Raw genomic sequence first — 14440 nt, 5'->3', positions numbered from 1 at the left:
GGGATAGCCAGGGCTACAAAGTGAGATCCTGTTATTTCTTCAAAGAAAGAAATAACAAAACTATTATTCTGACTTTAAGTCTGCTGTGGTTTATCACTGTATGTTCCAAAACACAGAATAGGTTTGACTTGACTTATTTATTTAAACTATCTATCTATCTTAGTTTTTTCAAGACAGGGTTTCTCTGTGTAACAGCTCTGGCTATCCCAGAACTCACTCTGTAGACTAGGCTGGTCTTGAACTCAGAGATCCGCCTGCCTCTGCCTCCCGAGTGTGGGGATTAAAGGCGTGAGCCACTACCACCCAGTTGAGATTGACTTTTTAAAAAGTACATATTTAAGTGTTTAAAAAGCATGACAACTGCCTTTCCAGAACTAAGTTTGGAAGGCTGCTAGTGCCCCTGATCAATTGCCACAAGCCCCTTGCTCCCTGGGGCCGCCGGCCTCCGTGCTCGCTCCCATACCAACATACAGGCTTGGGGCAGAGAAGTTCCATAAAATGAGATTTATTGCCAAATTTAAAAAAAGATGGTTGATAAGCAGAAGACACCGGACGCCTCCTTCCGCAGTGACAGGGAGGCAGCCCTGAACAATCCCCATCCCCAACCCACCCCTCCAGCAAGGGAGCCAGTGGCATTTGGCCATTAAGGTAGTAACCCCAGGACTGCTTGCCCAACTAATCACTTGACAGCACAGACTGGGGCTCTAATTCCTGGAAGCAGGTGACTTGGCAGAAGTCCAGCAGCCTTCTTGCTGCTGTAGAAGGCGATTGTTCTCAAGGGATGATGGCAAGGAATCAGGACTGGACACCTAAAGACATTCTTGTTCTTGTACAGGAGATGGAGGGACAGGCAGGCTGGCATAGGAGCCCCAGGAGTGTGGCTTGAGGCTGACAGTGTGGGGGGGCCCAGGAGCCAGACATTGCTGTTCGCTCTGCCACTGACTGCGACCCACAGCAAGACAGTGACAGCACAGAAATAAAGGCATCAGCCTGCACAGGCCGGCAGGCCTCGGTGGGCACAACTGGTGGCTGGGAGCAGGGTGAGTGGAAAGGCCACTGGCTGCTGTGACCCTCCCTTCTCTTCCAGTAAACAAAAGTGCACATGCAGATCCCAGGTGAGGGCTCCTCCCCCCAGCGTCCCCAGCCCAGGCTCCAGCCTCAGTCCTGCTGGCTGCTGCAGTGGGTTGAAGACTCTAGGGTAGCCCCCAGAGCCAGAGGCGATGGGGAAGGGAGGGAGGAAGGCGAGGGGAGAAAACACACCTCTCATTAAGAAAGGAGGGGCAGCCCACCAGGGGCCTGAGAGGTGGGTTGTAGTCACAGACTCCAGCATGTGAAGGAAAGGGGGTGGATATCAGAGCGTGTCTCAGCTGAGGAAGAACCACAGAGACCCAGATAAATCCCATCTGGGAGGCACAGGAGGCGGGGGTGGGGGCAGAGGCCTGTGAAGGTTGATTAATGATAATTGCATACAGGTTTTTCCGATGGTAACACAGGCCACACTCTAGGGTTTTCATCTTCGGAACTGTGCAAGGCTGGATAGAAGCTGGCCTGGGAGCAGAGACTGCGCCAGGAGGCTGGCGTTCCTCTTCTCCCCTGAAAGCCTTGAGATCTGACCATCTAATGACAGCTCTCCAAAGGGGAAGGGACACTGCCGGAAAGATCCGGTTTGCAGAGCAAATGGCTCCATCACCCAGACTCTTACCCCTCTTTAGGCTCCAGCTAAGGGCCAGATTTCACTCAGCTGACAGATGACCCTACAGCCTGGACCCAAGGTCCCTATAGCTACTCCAAGTGGGTGTGGCTGGCTGGAAGCTGCCTGATGAGCAGGAGATGGGAGCCTCAGGCAGCTCAGCTGTGCTCTCCACAGAAGTCAGGAATGTAAACTATTGGGGTGAGAACCGAGATGATGCCATCCCGGAAACTCCAATCATGGTGCCAAAGGCCTGAGGCAGTTTGCAACAACCACAAAGACCACAGGAGTATGTGCTCCATCCTAAGCCCAGAGCCCTGGGAAAGAGGCCGGAACAGGGAGCCGGCCAGGTAGCCTGCCAGGTAGCCCCAGGTGATACCTGGCACCACTAGCCAGGGTAGGGTAGAAAGGACATCAGGAGCTTCAAGGCCTGGCCAAACTTGACGACTCCGATGGTGTGTCCACAGTCTGTGCTGTAGCTCATTTCTTAGCAAGGCTAGGCAGTGACGTGCGTTTAGGTGAGCTTGTGCCTCGGGCTTGGCAGGCCTAGGGTGCACTTCTCCTGTAGAGGGTCACCAGCTCCTTCCGTTTCTGCGCTAGCCCAGGCGCTTCTTGGTTCAGCTCTCCCAAATCCCTCATTTCCTGCAGGACCTGGGTAGCCTGCCTCAGCTGCTCCACAGCCTGGCTGAGCAAGGACTCGGCACACACAGGTTGTGGTTCGCTGCCCAGCACCTGGTTCAGCAACTGCTCTGTCTGTTTCGAGGCCACCTTCACTTCCAGCTGGGCCCGATACAACTTTTCCTTGGGCAGCTGTGCATGCCGAGGCCCGTCTCTGAGTAGGTCCCCAAGGGAAGAGGAGCGAGGATGAAACTGGGATGGCAAGTCCCAGGAGGGGTGTGCTGGGGCTGCTCTTGTCTCCTGTGGAGCAGTTCCAGGGGTGCCCATTGCAGACTTAGGACCGTCATCCATGCCATTCACAGAGACCTGTGTTGGGCCTGAAGCAGTGGTCTCAGGGGCCTCAGAACTCTGGGATGGACCAGAAGCATCCACCCCACTAATACAGGCCTTCATCTTCTCTGAAAGGATCTTGGGAGGGGGTGCAGGGGGCTTTTTGCTCTCCCTGGGGGCAGTCTCTGGAGTCTCCGAGGAGAGCACCTTGGGCAGCTGGGCACTCTCAAGAGCAGAAGACCCCTCTGGACTGGGGTTCTCCCAGCTCACCTTCAGTTTCTCAGACAATGTGCTGTTAGGGAGCCTCTTAAAGTCACTGTCCTCCTCTGCTGGGGTCTCCGCATCTTCTGGACTCTCAGGATTGGCCTCGGGGCCGGCTGAGACAGGAGTCGGGGCTCTCTCTCCTGCAGGAGTCTCCATGCTGTCGTCAGCGCTGGAAGTCTCGGGTACCGGGGAGGGCTTGGCAGGAGGCATGAGAGCCCGGGGTGGCTCCTGGGGCTGAGTTTCATCCGCTTCACTGACAGGAGCAAACACTGGTGGTCCACTGTCCGGGACATCGAGGTCCAGGCGCAAAAGCCCGTCAGAAGCTGCACTGGCTACCTGGTGTGAGGGTGGTATCCAGGTGTCATCTTGGATGGCCACTGGGTCAGATACAGGTTCCCCCAAATTGTTTACTCCACCTACTTCTGCTTGCCTAGAGAGCTCTATCCAGCCTTTCTGCCCTTGACCTGGCCTGATTCTGGGACCTTCCTCACAGTACAGGGACCTTCCAGGGAGCTTCAGAGGTCACAAAGTTGGGCTGAGCAGGAAGCCTCTTCCAAGGTCCCTCAGGTGGTGCGTGAGTGGGGAGGGTGGAGTCCAGGCTAGGACACTCACACACTTTTGCACTCACCACGCGGTATGGCCAATACTTGGGATCACTACTGAGGCAGGGCCCTCCCTAAATTCTCAGAATCTCTTCTCTAAGGCTGGGTTCAACCTCCTGCACACCCTCTCCTGGCTTGCCATTCCTTTCTCTCTCTGCGACTCCTCTCTCAGCTGACAGTTAAGAGCAGGCTATCTCACTACAGAACAAATCTTCCAAGGACCCTGTGTCCTTCCGGCCTGTGGTTCTCTGCTTTGGGGGCCCCTGCAGCTGTACCTGGCAGCCCTAAACTGACTCCTTCTCTGTGAAAATATTCTGCACACATGGCCACTTTCTTTCCCCTCAGTTCTTCCCTTGCTACTGCAGCTGCCTGGTCCTGTGCTGATGTCCCCAAATCCTAAGCCACCCAAGTCCACTTGCTTCTACTAGTGTTTCCTGACGATCTCTGTACTGGCTACCAGCCCTCTCCTTGTCAAAAGCCTTCTCTTCCGCGGCAGCCATTGCTGATAGCCTTAAGTGTCTTATTTGCTGAGCATTTTTCCTGGCCTTTAAAGTCTCTCCCCGACAGGTCTACTGTGGAGGCTACTTCTTACCACTTCCCCTTGCCCGGACCTTTTCCCAAATCACTTGTATCTGGGCCTGTGACATCTCTTGTTTCCCACTGTGTATTACCAATCCCTTTCTCTTCCTCTTCAACCCGTGACAGAGCCTGGAATCCTTCTCCCTTCATTTCTCCCTCCTTCGACCCAAATCCACCCTAAGGATCTCAGAGAGATCTCCGGAACATTTCTTCAATCATATCCCCAACTCCTGCATCTAGGCCTCCATAGCTCCTCCCGCTTCACGCCCAGTCTAACCCCCAAACCAAAAGAGCCCCGCAGCACAGCCTCAATTATTAGGCCGGGCGTCTTAGCTCCTACTAATTCCTCCAAGGGTCCCTCTTACTCCTACCCATCAACTAACCTGGTGCCAGCTTCAAGTGTAACTACTTGAAGTCCCTCTTCAACTTACAACTTACAACTACATGAAGACTCCTCCATGGTCCCTCCCCCCAGACTCCTGGAGCTGTCCTCTACTGAACTAGTGAACTAGTCACAGCTAAGAGGAACAGGCCTACCCTCCTGCTGGAAGACGACCTCTAAGTCACAGGGACTAGCTTCTCAAGCCTGTTTCCTCTGTCCAAGTTCACTGTGTGAACCGTAGTTAGAAAAGGGCCCAAACATCTCTGTTGTCCTTCCTAAGCACATACCACTTAGCAAGCCCCAACTCCAGGTTAGCCCTGAATGTCGATTGCCACCCTAAGGACCTGGAATCCCAGGTCCGCTGACCTCCCATTATTCAAACCAAGTGAAGGCCTTACCTCCTTTAAGTGGATTCTTGTTGGTGGCCGGCGCCGTTGACCCCCACGAACCCGGTTCCGTGTCACATGCTCGAGGGCACAGGTCTGATCTACTTTTACCTGGGAAGGAGTTAGAAGCAGGTGAGTCCCTGCCAGGTCTTGGGAAGACAGGAAACACTCACTGCCCAGACTCAGAGTCAGGGTCTGCACTCAGCATCCTCACTGCCCACGTGTGTCTCCCTACTGTGACCTCCACTCCTCTCTGTGTCCACCCTGTCACCGGTGTTCCCTCTGCTGAGTGTGACAGTTCTCATTCTCCACAGCTTTCCTTCAGCTCAGTCTAGCAGACACATTCCTAAGCAGCCCCGAGGCTGCTGGGGGCTCAGCTGGGACAGGAGGGGAGGCCAGATCAGGACCCTCTGGGACCTAGCATGCCATGCATCAAAGTCTTGCCCTGACCTCTCTTACTCTCCTAACCCATGCCTAGGCCAGGAAAGGGCACGGCCTCTATGGCTGGGTCTGGCTGTGTAAAAGGCAGCCTCTCTTCCCTGAGTCAGGAAAGGTGGGCCCATCACATAGGAGGTCTGGACTCTGAATGCCGGAACTGCCTGTTCCTGGGAGGGAGCAGGACTCTTATTCCACTGAGGAACAGAGGGAACCTGCCAAAACTGCCCGAGACCTGTGAGGTCATGGCTTCTGTGGCCACTTTACCATCCATGATGTGGCCCACCATCCCTTCTCCCATATAGAGTCACTTTTTCCATACAGTGAAAGGCTGAGTGACGCGGTGAACACACAGGACTCACAGGCTGGGACAGGGCAAGGAGGCGTCTCTCAAGTCTCATCTTCTGCTATCCAAATTTGTTTGTTTGCTTTTTTGTTTTTTGAGACAGTTTCTCTGTGTAGCTTTTGAGCCTGTCTTGGAACTTGCTCTGAAGACCAGGCTGGCCTTGAACTCACAGAGATCTGCTACCACCGCCTAGCACAAGCCTAACTTTTTAAACCACCATCACCCTATGGCAATGCACAGCACAGGGGCCTCAGGAATGAAGGTCATTGCAGACAAACAGGGAAACCCTGCCCAGCTCAGGTCCATGGGCCAACTGAAGAAGGAGCTCACAGGCTAGGCAGTGGTAGCACACTACTTTAATCCCAGTACTCAGGAGGCAGAGGCAGGCAGATCTCTGGGTTCAAGGCCATCCTGGTCTATAAAGCGAGTTTCAAGACAGTCCACGCTGTACAGAGAAACCTGTCTCAAAACAAACAAACAACAACAAAAACCAACAAAAAAAAAAAAGAAAAGAAAAAAAAGGAAGGTGTTCATGGGCTCTAAGCTCACCCAGCCCTCAGCCTTGGAGCTGCCACTGTTTACCCAGTGAGGCTGTACTGGAAGGAGGTGCAGACTGTGCAGCCAGTTAAATCCCACCCACTGTGTACATTCCCTTTCTTGGGTGATCCAGCCCAAGACCCTGTGCAGATGCTCTACCACAATTATGCTCGCAGTCCACGTGCTTTTCAGTTTAAAATGAACCATTAAGGGCTGGGAATGCTTGTGGAGCGCTTGTCTAGCATACAGGAAGTCCTGGCTTAATCTCCAGCACCTCAGAAAACCAGGCTGGGTGGTACACCTGTAATCCTAGCATTCGAAGAACCAGAAGTTCAAGGTCATCCTTAGCTACACAGTGAGTTCACAACCAGAGTGCACAAGATGACATTCTGTCTCAAAGAAACAAACAAACAAATCCTGTTTACTCATGCCTTAGTTTCCTTGGTAGAAACTGGACACTACCACTCACATTGAAGGGCTTTGAGATTAAATGAAGTAGCCCCAGTGTTTGTAGCCATGATGGAGCTGAGGGGCAGTGTGGAATGAGGGGGGGGGCAGGCTTCTCCTAAACTGAAGGGTCAGAGAACAAAGAACCCTCCAGAGCACCGCACCCCATACCTCATCAAAAGCCTTGTTCTTGCCCCGGTTGATCCCTTCGTTGAGGGCTTTGATCCAGGATTCCTTCTCTTCTCCACTGGGGGCCTGGAATTTGATGTCACTGACCTGTGAGAGACAGGTGGGGAGGATGGCAGATATTTTTAGGGCTCACATTTGGGGTCTTTAGGAAGCCATTCCAAAGGGAAGCCTGAGTGACCCAGAGCGGTTCTGACATCGGGCTTTAAGTGGGGAGGGGCGGCATCAAGAGAGAGGCCCCCTCCAGCCGGCAGCTTCCGGAGGCGTGGAGGCAACCAGCCTCGTCCTGCAGAAAGGATTCTGATACCGTCCTGCTTCATAAGGCTCTGTCTCAGGATAAGATGCATAAATAAAATCATGCTAAGTGAAGAACAAGTCCGAGACTGACTGCCTCCCCCTGTGAGGTACCTAGAAAAAAAAAACCAAAGACAGAAAGTAGACCGGTGACCGTGAGGGACTGGAGAAGAGAGAGTGGGAGCCAGCATTTGATGGATTTGGTTGCAGTTTCGTGAGCTTTAAAAGTGTTCTGAAGGCCGGGCGGTGGTGGCGCACGCCTTTAATCCCAGCACTCGGGAGGCAGAGGCAGGCGGATCTCTGTGAGTTCGAGACCAGCCTGGTCTACAGAGCTAGTTCCAGGACAGGCTCCAAAGCTGCAAAGAAACCCTGTCTTGAAAAACCAAAATAAATAAATAAATTAATTAATTAAATAAAATAAAGTGTTCTGAAGAAGGATGGTGGTGATGGCACCACCTGAAGAGTGAGGCTAATGCCTCTGAAAGTTCACTCAAAATAGTTAAGGAAACTTTGGTCAGGAATGAAGGTGCATGTCATTTATCCCAGCACTCAAGAGGCAGAGACAGGCGGGTCTCTATGAGTCTGAAGCTACTCTGGTCTACATAGAGTTCCAGGCCAGCCAGGGGCAGGGGCTACGTAGTGAGGCCATGTCTTAAAAAATAAATAAATAAATTCCGTCTGTGTGTTTGATCTTATACACGCTGTGGGGACTCTGGTAGAACCTGGAGCTCCCCAGTGCTTCTGCTCTGGCTAGCCAGCTTACTTTAGGGATTCCATGTCTCTGCGTGTAGTGCACTGGGGTCACAGGCAGGGCACCATACTCACATGGGTTTTACAGGTGTATTCAGGTTAGCACAGTCAGCCCTTTACCACTGAGCCACCTCCCCTGTGACAAAATTATTTAAAAAGATGTATCTAGGGCTGGGGATGCCGCTTAGTTATTGGTTGAAGCCCTGGCTTCAGTCCCCAGCACCACACGAACCAGGTGTGGCTGTGCATGCCTGCAGTTCCAGCCGTTGGAAGGCAGAGGCACAGGCAGGAGAGTCAGAAATCCAAGGCCAGCTTGAATACCTGAGACTGTCTCAAAAGAAAGTTCCGAAGGAACTAGATCTGGAGCTGACCAGAAGGTGTGTGAATAGCACCCCAGCCTTCACCTGGACAGTCTTGCTTTCTCATTCATGAAATGGGATAACTCAGTTTACTACAAAGCAATGCTGAAAGAATTAAACATCAGAACTAAAGCCTGGCACACAGTAGGTGTTCAGTAAGACTAGGTGAACGGAGACAGCCCATGAATGAGCCGGCCTAGGTTCCTCCCTCACCCTGTTTCTGTGACCTCAAGATGCCCTAGTTCTCTGTTGGTGTGGCCAGTTTGCCCATTCCCCGCCCTGGTATTAGATAGCGCCTCCTGCCACTCTGCCAGTGAGTTATGTAACACCACAGTACAGTGCACTTGGCCTGGCCCCCCTCAGCACCCTCATTATATAACTTCCTCCTGGCAGCACCACCTCCTCCTCATACAGGACCCTAGGTCCCCCCTCCAAGCCGGCCACAGCCAAATGCTCATTTGCATGACCGGGCTAAATTAGATCCCGGCAGCAGATCTGCAGTTAAGTCAGAAAACCCTAGGGCACCTTGGCAGCTCCCTCTCACCCCAGCCTTCAGGGCTGCAGGGTCTCAGGCAGAGGCCACAGAGCATACCGGGACTACAAAGGCCACCCAATCCTGTGAGGTGCCAGGGGTCTAGGCAGCCCTTCTGATCCCTGCTGTCATACCTGTTAGGGGTTCAGAGTTTATGGGGTCCCCTCCCTGGTACAGACTGGCATCTCAGAGTTGAGAAACACACACTGGAAGTCAGTAGCGGCAGGAGTGGAGCAGGGAACAGTCAGGCGCTGAGTTCTCTCTCCGTAACTCTGGTCGCCAGAGGGCTGAGAACAAAACTACCAGACTCAGTTGCCCCTTCTCCACTGGCCCAGTCCGCCAGCCACAGGCTGCAGGGAGGGTACTGCTTCCCTCGGAGAGATGTGGCCTCAGGAAAAACCTACTGTGCTGGCCAATGGACTCACAGGGACGAAAGAACACCATGTCTGGGGATCCAGTTCTACCGTAAAGTACAGTGTGATCCTGTCTCAGTGAGCTCTGCATACCACAGGGATGACTGTCACAGGGACAACCAGAATGGACTCCAAGCAGCTATGCCTGGTGGGCTCAGGCTACAGCTCCATGCCACAAGCCCCCTGAAGAAGCTCTAACAACACAGGCTCTAGCAGGAGAAACCATGCTAATAAGAACGGCTGCCGAACAGGCAGCCAAGGCCTGGGAAAGGGGGAAGGGCAGAATGGCAGATAGGAAAAGGGGGGAGGGGAAGAGGAGGCCGGAAAGAGGAAAGGGCCAAGCTGGCTGAGATCAGCAGGGCAGCAAGGCCCAGCAGTGGCCACCCTGCTTCCTGGCAGCCGCTGTCTGTGACCTCATGGACAGGGGCGTGGGGATGAAGCAGCAGGGGGAGTGGGGCACACAAGACACTGGAGTCTTTGTTTATTTGATTAGAAAGGAAAAAAAGGCAGCCTCAGGACCAGACAGCCAGGGTCACGTGACCTCCTGGCCAGCTAGAGGCCACAAGGAAGTTGGGGAACACCCAGGGCGATGGGAAAAGCAGGCAAAGGAGGAGGATGTGCGCGGCCTCTGGGGAGCCCCACTCTAGTGTGGAATGATGAGGGTCAAGGGCCCTTGAGCAGGAGTCTGGTTGTATCTTCGTCTCCACAGCTAGCACTGCTGGCTCCAGTCCATCTCCCAAACTGTCCTGTTCCCTTCCCCAGAACCAGCCTCAACTCTTGGAAGGGTCATGGGTGGAGGAAGGCTGTTACCACAGAAGCTGAGAAGCTGCTGTATGGATGAACGGGCTCCTCTGAAGGGGTCCTACTGCTGGGTGACCCACCTAGCGCACAGCACTGGCTGAGTCCCAGAGCTGGCAAAGTAGGTGACAAGAGACAAAACCTCCTGTCACCCCACTTCCACAGAAGACACGTACACAGTGGTCCTGACATGGCTAAGTGGTATCCGCGCATAAGGAAGTGCACATGCATGGACAGACAAAGGTGCCGACCTGTGTGTACTTTGCACCTCTCAAACAACGCATACTCTGCTCAGGGGGACAGCAGGACTCCAGGACAAGAAAGGGCTTACAGGGCCTGAAAGACCATTCTCTCGTCCTCAAAGTACCCTAAACAACAGGCATTAAATGAACCTTGACCTTCAGGACACCATAAACGTGACCCCATCAGACTAATGAGGAACGTGCACTGTGATCTCTTCCAGCATCCAGGACCGCAGGGACCACAGAAGTGTAAGTCTCAGCCCCCCTAATGGAACCTGCAGGCTGCCTTCTTCCCCAGGCTAATCCGCTAATCTTCCCAGGCAGATCCTAGACTGCAGGGAGGCAGCCTTCAGGATTGCCCCTACCTTGTTCCCCGGGGATCGCAGCAGGATAAAGCGGTGCTTCCGCTTGAGGACGGCACGAAGGTCCTGGCACTTCTCATAGCTTCCGAGTTCCACCGTCTCGACACACTTCTGCTCATCCTGGAGAGGGAGAGAGGCCAAAGAAATGAGATGAGAGCCAGATCCTCTGAGAACCTCAGTCACTGAATATACATTCCAGACTCTGATCCTACTGGGCAGGAACACTGCATCACCAAGATGTGGTATTCAAACCCTGGCAAGGAAACAGTGCCAGCGGCACGAGTCCATAATGTTCACCATGCAGATTAAGAAGCGGAATACAGCCAAGTGGTGGTGGTGCATGTCTTTAATCCCAGCTCTTGGGAGGCAGAGGCAGGCGGATCTCTGTGAATTCGAGGCCAGCCTGAGTTCCAGGACAACCAGGACTGTTTCATAGAGAAACCTTGTCTCGAAAAAACAAAACATACACACAAAGACACACACACAAAGAAGTGGGATACACAGTAAGGGGTGGGTTTGTGCCTAAAGATTGGGTCTAGTGGTCCTAAAACGAGAGGCAAAAATAGGAGAAGCTAGGGAGGTTTAGAAAAGGATGCCTGGGGGTCTGTGCAGGCACAGTGGCCAGAGATGTGTGGAAGAGGCAGCCTAGAAGAATCCAAGATGACATGAAACACGGTGAGAGCTTCCCTTGAAGAACATGAACCAGACACACGTGGGCTCACATGACTTCAGCCCAGTGATCCCAAGCCAACGGGCTCCCTCACTTAACATCTCCCCATTCTGATTGCTAGCTAGGCGGAGGGGCCTCTCACCCCAGGCTGAAGGCCGCACACAACAGAGAGGGCAAGAGCGTAAGAACACCCCCCCTCCACCAGCCTGTCACTCCGGCCTCATCACTATGTAGGCCAGTGGCCAAACGGTGCCTGGTCTCCGCCACTGGCTAGTTGTCCTGTGACTGACTCATCCAAGACCGAAACATTCCATCCTTCCCTGGAGCAGCTCAAGCAGGGAGGTAAACAGCAGCAACAACAGCAAAAAGGCTTCAAGATCTCCCTGAAGATGACTGGGTTCAGAAAGCCCCTTCCCTACCATGGTGAGCAGAGCCCAGCTGCAAAGACCCAGACAAACTGAGCTGCAAAGAAAAGCTACCTGGGAGAGGTTTGGGCCAACTGAGGCACCCAAGGAGGACGCTCTCCAACCCGCTATGCTGCTGCTGTGCAGTGAGCTCCAAGTTCCCAGCTTTTGTGAGCGGTTGCCCATGCTGGATGGGCTGTGGTGATGCAGCTGTCTCTGAGTCATTTCTGCTCCTGTAAGTGACCTCGAACCCATGTTCCTGTAAGTAACTCCAATAAAACTCATTGGTTCACCAAGCTGGACTTTGGTGGTATCTGTATTTTGTCTGCCATGGGTTTCCTATCTGGGATGACTGGATGACTGTTTTGTTTCCCCAGGAAAATTTTTGTCACACAACACCAGGCTGCCTTCTAAACTTCCTGCCTGCCAGCCCTGACACTAGAAGGTTTTGGGCATAGGATACCTCTCGGGCAAGCTGCCTAGAATAAGCTCTCCCTTAATAGTGGTTAACTGGTTTCTCTTCTGGAGGTGACCCAGTTGGTACAACTTCCTGGGGAGCAGAAGCAGGCCATGTGTGTATGTATACACACACACACACACACACAGAGAGAGAGAGAGAGAGAGAGAGAGAGAGAGAGAGAGAGCGCACTCTGGATGGTCGTGAATTTGCTGTGTAGACCAGGCTGGCTTCAAACTCACAGAGATCCACCTGCCTCTGCCTCCTAAGTAATGGGATTGAAAGTGTACACCACACACATCCACACATGGCTGCATGAATGATGCTTCTTCTTCTTTTTTTCTTTTGATACAAGGTTTCTCTGTACAGCCCTGGCTGTCCTGGAGCTCAGTTTGTAGACCACGCTGACTTCAAACTCACAGAGACCCACCTGCCTTTGCCTCTCAAGTGCTGGGATTAGAGGCGTGTGCCACCACCAGCCAGCTTGATTGATGCTTCTTTGGTTGCTCTGTGCCAGTGTCCCTCCAGTGTAGGATCTAGTGCTCTCAGCCTCTGAGGGCCCCATCACTTAGTGCCAGGGTCATGCAAGCAACTACAAAAGCACTGACCAATGCATCCAATGCCACTTGATAACTTGCTAGAGATGCAGCTTTGTGGGTACCTTCTGATCCAATCATAAACTTGGAAAGCATGGGCTGAAAATGTGAATTTGTTTGTGTGTTTGTTTTGTTTTTCAAGACAGGGTTTCTCTGTATAGCCCTGGATGTCCTGGAACTTGCTCTGCAGACCAGGCTAGCCTCAAACTCACAAAGATCCACTTGCCTCTGCTTCCCAAGTGCTGGGAATAATGTGAATTTTAACCATTACTCCAGGTGACCCTGGTGTAAGCAAACCCCTGAGAACTCTTTCTTTATGCCAGACATATTCAGTCTCAGCAGCCTTGAGGCTTTTAATAACGTCCAAATCTGCTAAAGGGACTGCACACTTTGGCCACAGGACAGAGAAATCATGGAACTAAGCAGGAGGCTGCCTCCCAGCTGGCTAGTTTCCATTGTGCTGGAAGGTGTTATGCAGACTGCTGGGAGAAAACAGTCATCAATGGTCTTTCCCAGCTAGAAACCTGCAAGTGACAAATTCATCAGTCTGGCAAGATGCGCTCGTTGGTGCAACTGTTACGGGTACAGCCAGCTTCTCTCTGACCAGATCTGAGGCCTGCCCTACAGAAGAGAGTTCTTGGCTGCTATTATTAACCTATTGTGCTCTAGAGAGGTGGCTCAGAGGTTAAGAGCAATTGTTGCTCTTGCAGTTGCTTGAGTTCAGAGTTCAGTTCCTAGCATCCACATGGTGTTTCATAACTATCCATAATTCCAGGGAGGCTATGACCTCCAAAGACACCAGGCATGACTGTGGTGCACATATACACATGTAGGCAAAACATCCAAGCATATGAAATAAAATTAACTTCTCCCTCCTCCTCCTCCTTCTCTCTCTCTCTCTCTCTCTCTCTCTCTCTCTCTCTCTCTCTCTCTCTCTCTCTCTCTCTCTCTCTCTCTCTCTCTCTCCAGGGTTTCTCTGTGCAGCCCTAACTGTCCTAGAAACTCACTCTGTAGACCAGGCTGGCCCCAAACTCACAGATCCTCCTGCCTCTGCCTCCAAAGTGCTAGAACTAAAGGCATGCGCCATCGCCGCCTCACAAAATAAATCTTAAAACAATAACAACAAAAAATAAAATAGAATAGAATAAAAAATACCTGGTCAAAGACCATGTTGGAGAGGTCCTAGCTGGGAACTTACTACTATTGCTTCCCTAATGCCTTTTAAATATATGTTTATATTTTATAGATTAGTGCTGCTCTCAGCTTTGGCCGGAGAATTTCTGTTTACAGCGACGAACTTTAATGCAGAGAGTCAAAACTGATCAAAGTGTTTCAAGAATGACTAACTGTTGAGTGCTCAACCCTAAACAGGACATCTCCATCAATCCCTTTAAAGAGCAGAGAGCATCATGGAAATGGGGGTGGAAAGAATGTGAGAGCCAGAGGGTAGGGAGGAGAGCTGTGGAACACTGTCTCCTGGACCCGGCAGACTGCTGCAACCATCCGTTCACAGCAGCAGTGGCTACCTTTATAAGACTCCCACCAACATTCTGTCATGGGTGGGGAGGGGAGCATGAGCCCCCACTCAGCCCTAAGGGGCTAGGGCAGCCAGCCAATGATTGCTGAGGAAGAAGTCATTTTCCTGGTGGTGTTATCATTGTTAACATACCCTTGCTTAAGTAAATGACCCTCTACTTATGGCCATGTAAACAACCCTAGTTAAATGCAGTGGGGACACACACACACACACACACACACACA

The 14440-nt window shown here is 52.3% G+C and overlaps 1 protein-coding gene across 1 annotated transcript in view; it reads right to left on the bottom strand.

Annotated features, from left to right (window-relative positions):
• Positions 1–298: 298 nt before the first annotated feature.
• The window catches only part of Plekho2 (pleckstrin homology domain containing O2), a 26324-nt gene continuing 12182 nt past the window's right edge, over positions 299–14440 (bottom strand). Inside the window, exons 3-6 of the mRNA XM_005347756.3 lie at positions 10556–10672; positions 6788–6892; positions 4864–4962; positions 299–3238 (exon numbers count right to left, since the gene is read on the bottom strand). Coding sequence (XP_005347813.1) covers positions 2237–3238; positions 4864–4962; positions 6788–6892; positions 10556–10672 — 1323 coding nt within the window. The 3' untranslated portion in view covers positions 299–2236. The remainder of the gene's footprint in view (positions 3239–4863; positions 4963–6787; positions 6893–10555; positions 10673–14440) is intronic.

The sequence above is a fragment of the Microtus ochrogaster genome, chromosome 5, assembly GCF_000317375.1.
Source record: "Microtus ochrogaster isolate Prairie Vole_2 chromosome 5, MicOch1.0, whole genome shotgun sequence".
NCBI lineage: Eukaryota > Metazoa > Chordata > Mammalia > Rodentia > Cricetidae > Microtus > Microtus ochrogaster.
Note: the sequence above shows the minus strand (reverse complement) of the source record. Positions and strands in the feature narration are given on the sequence as shown.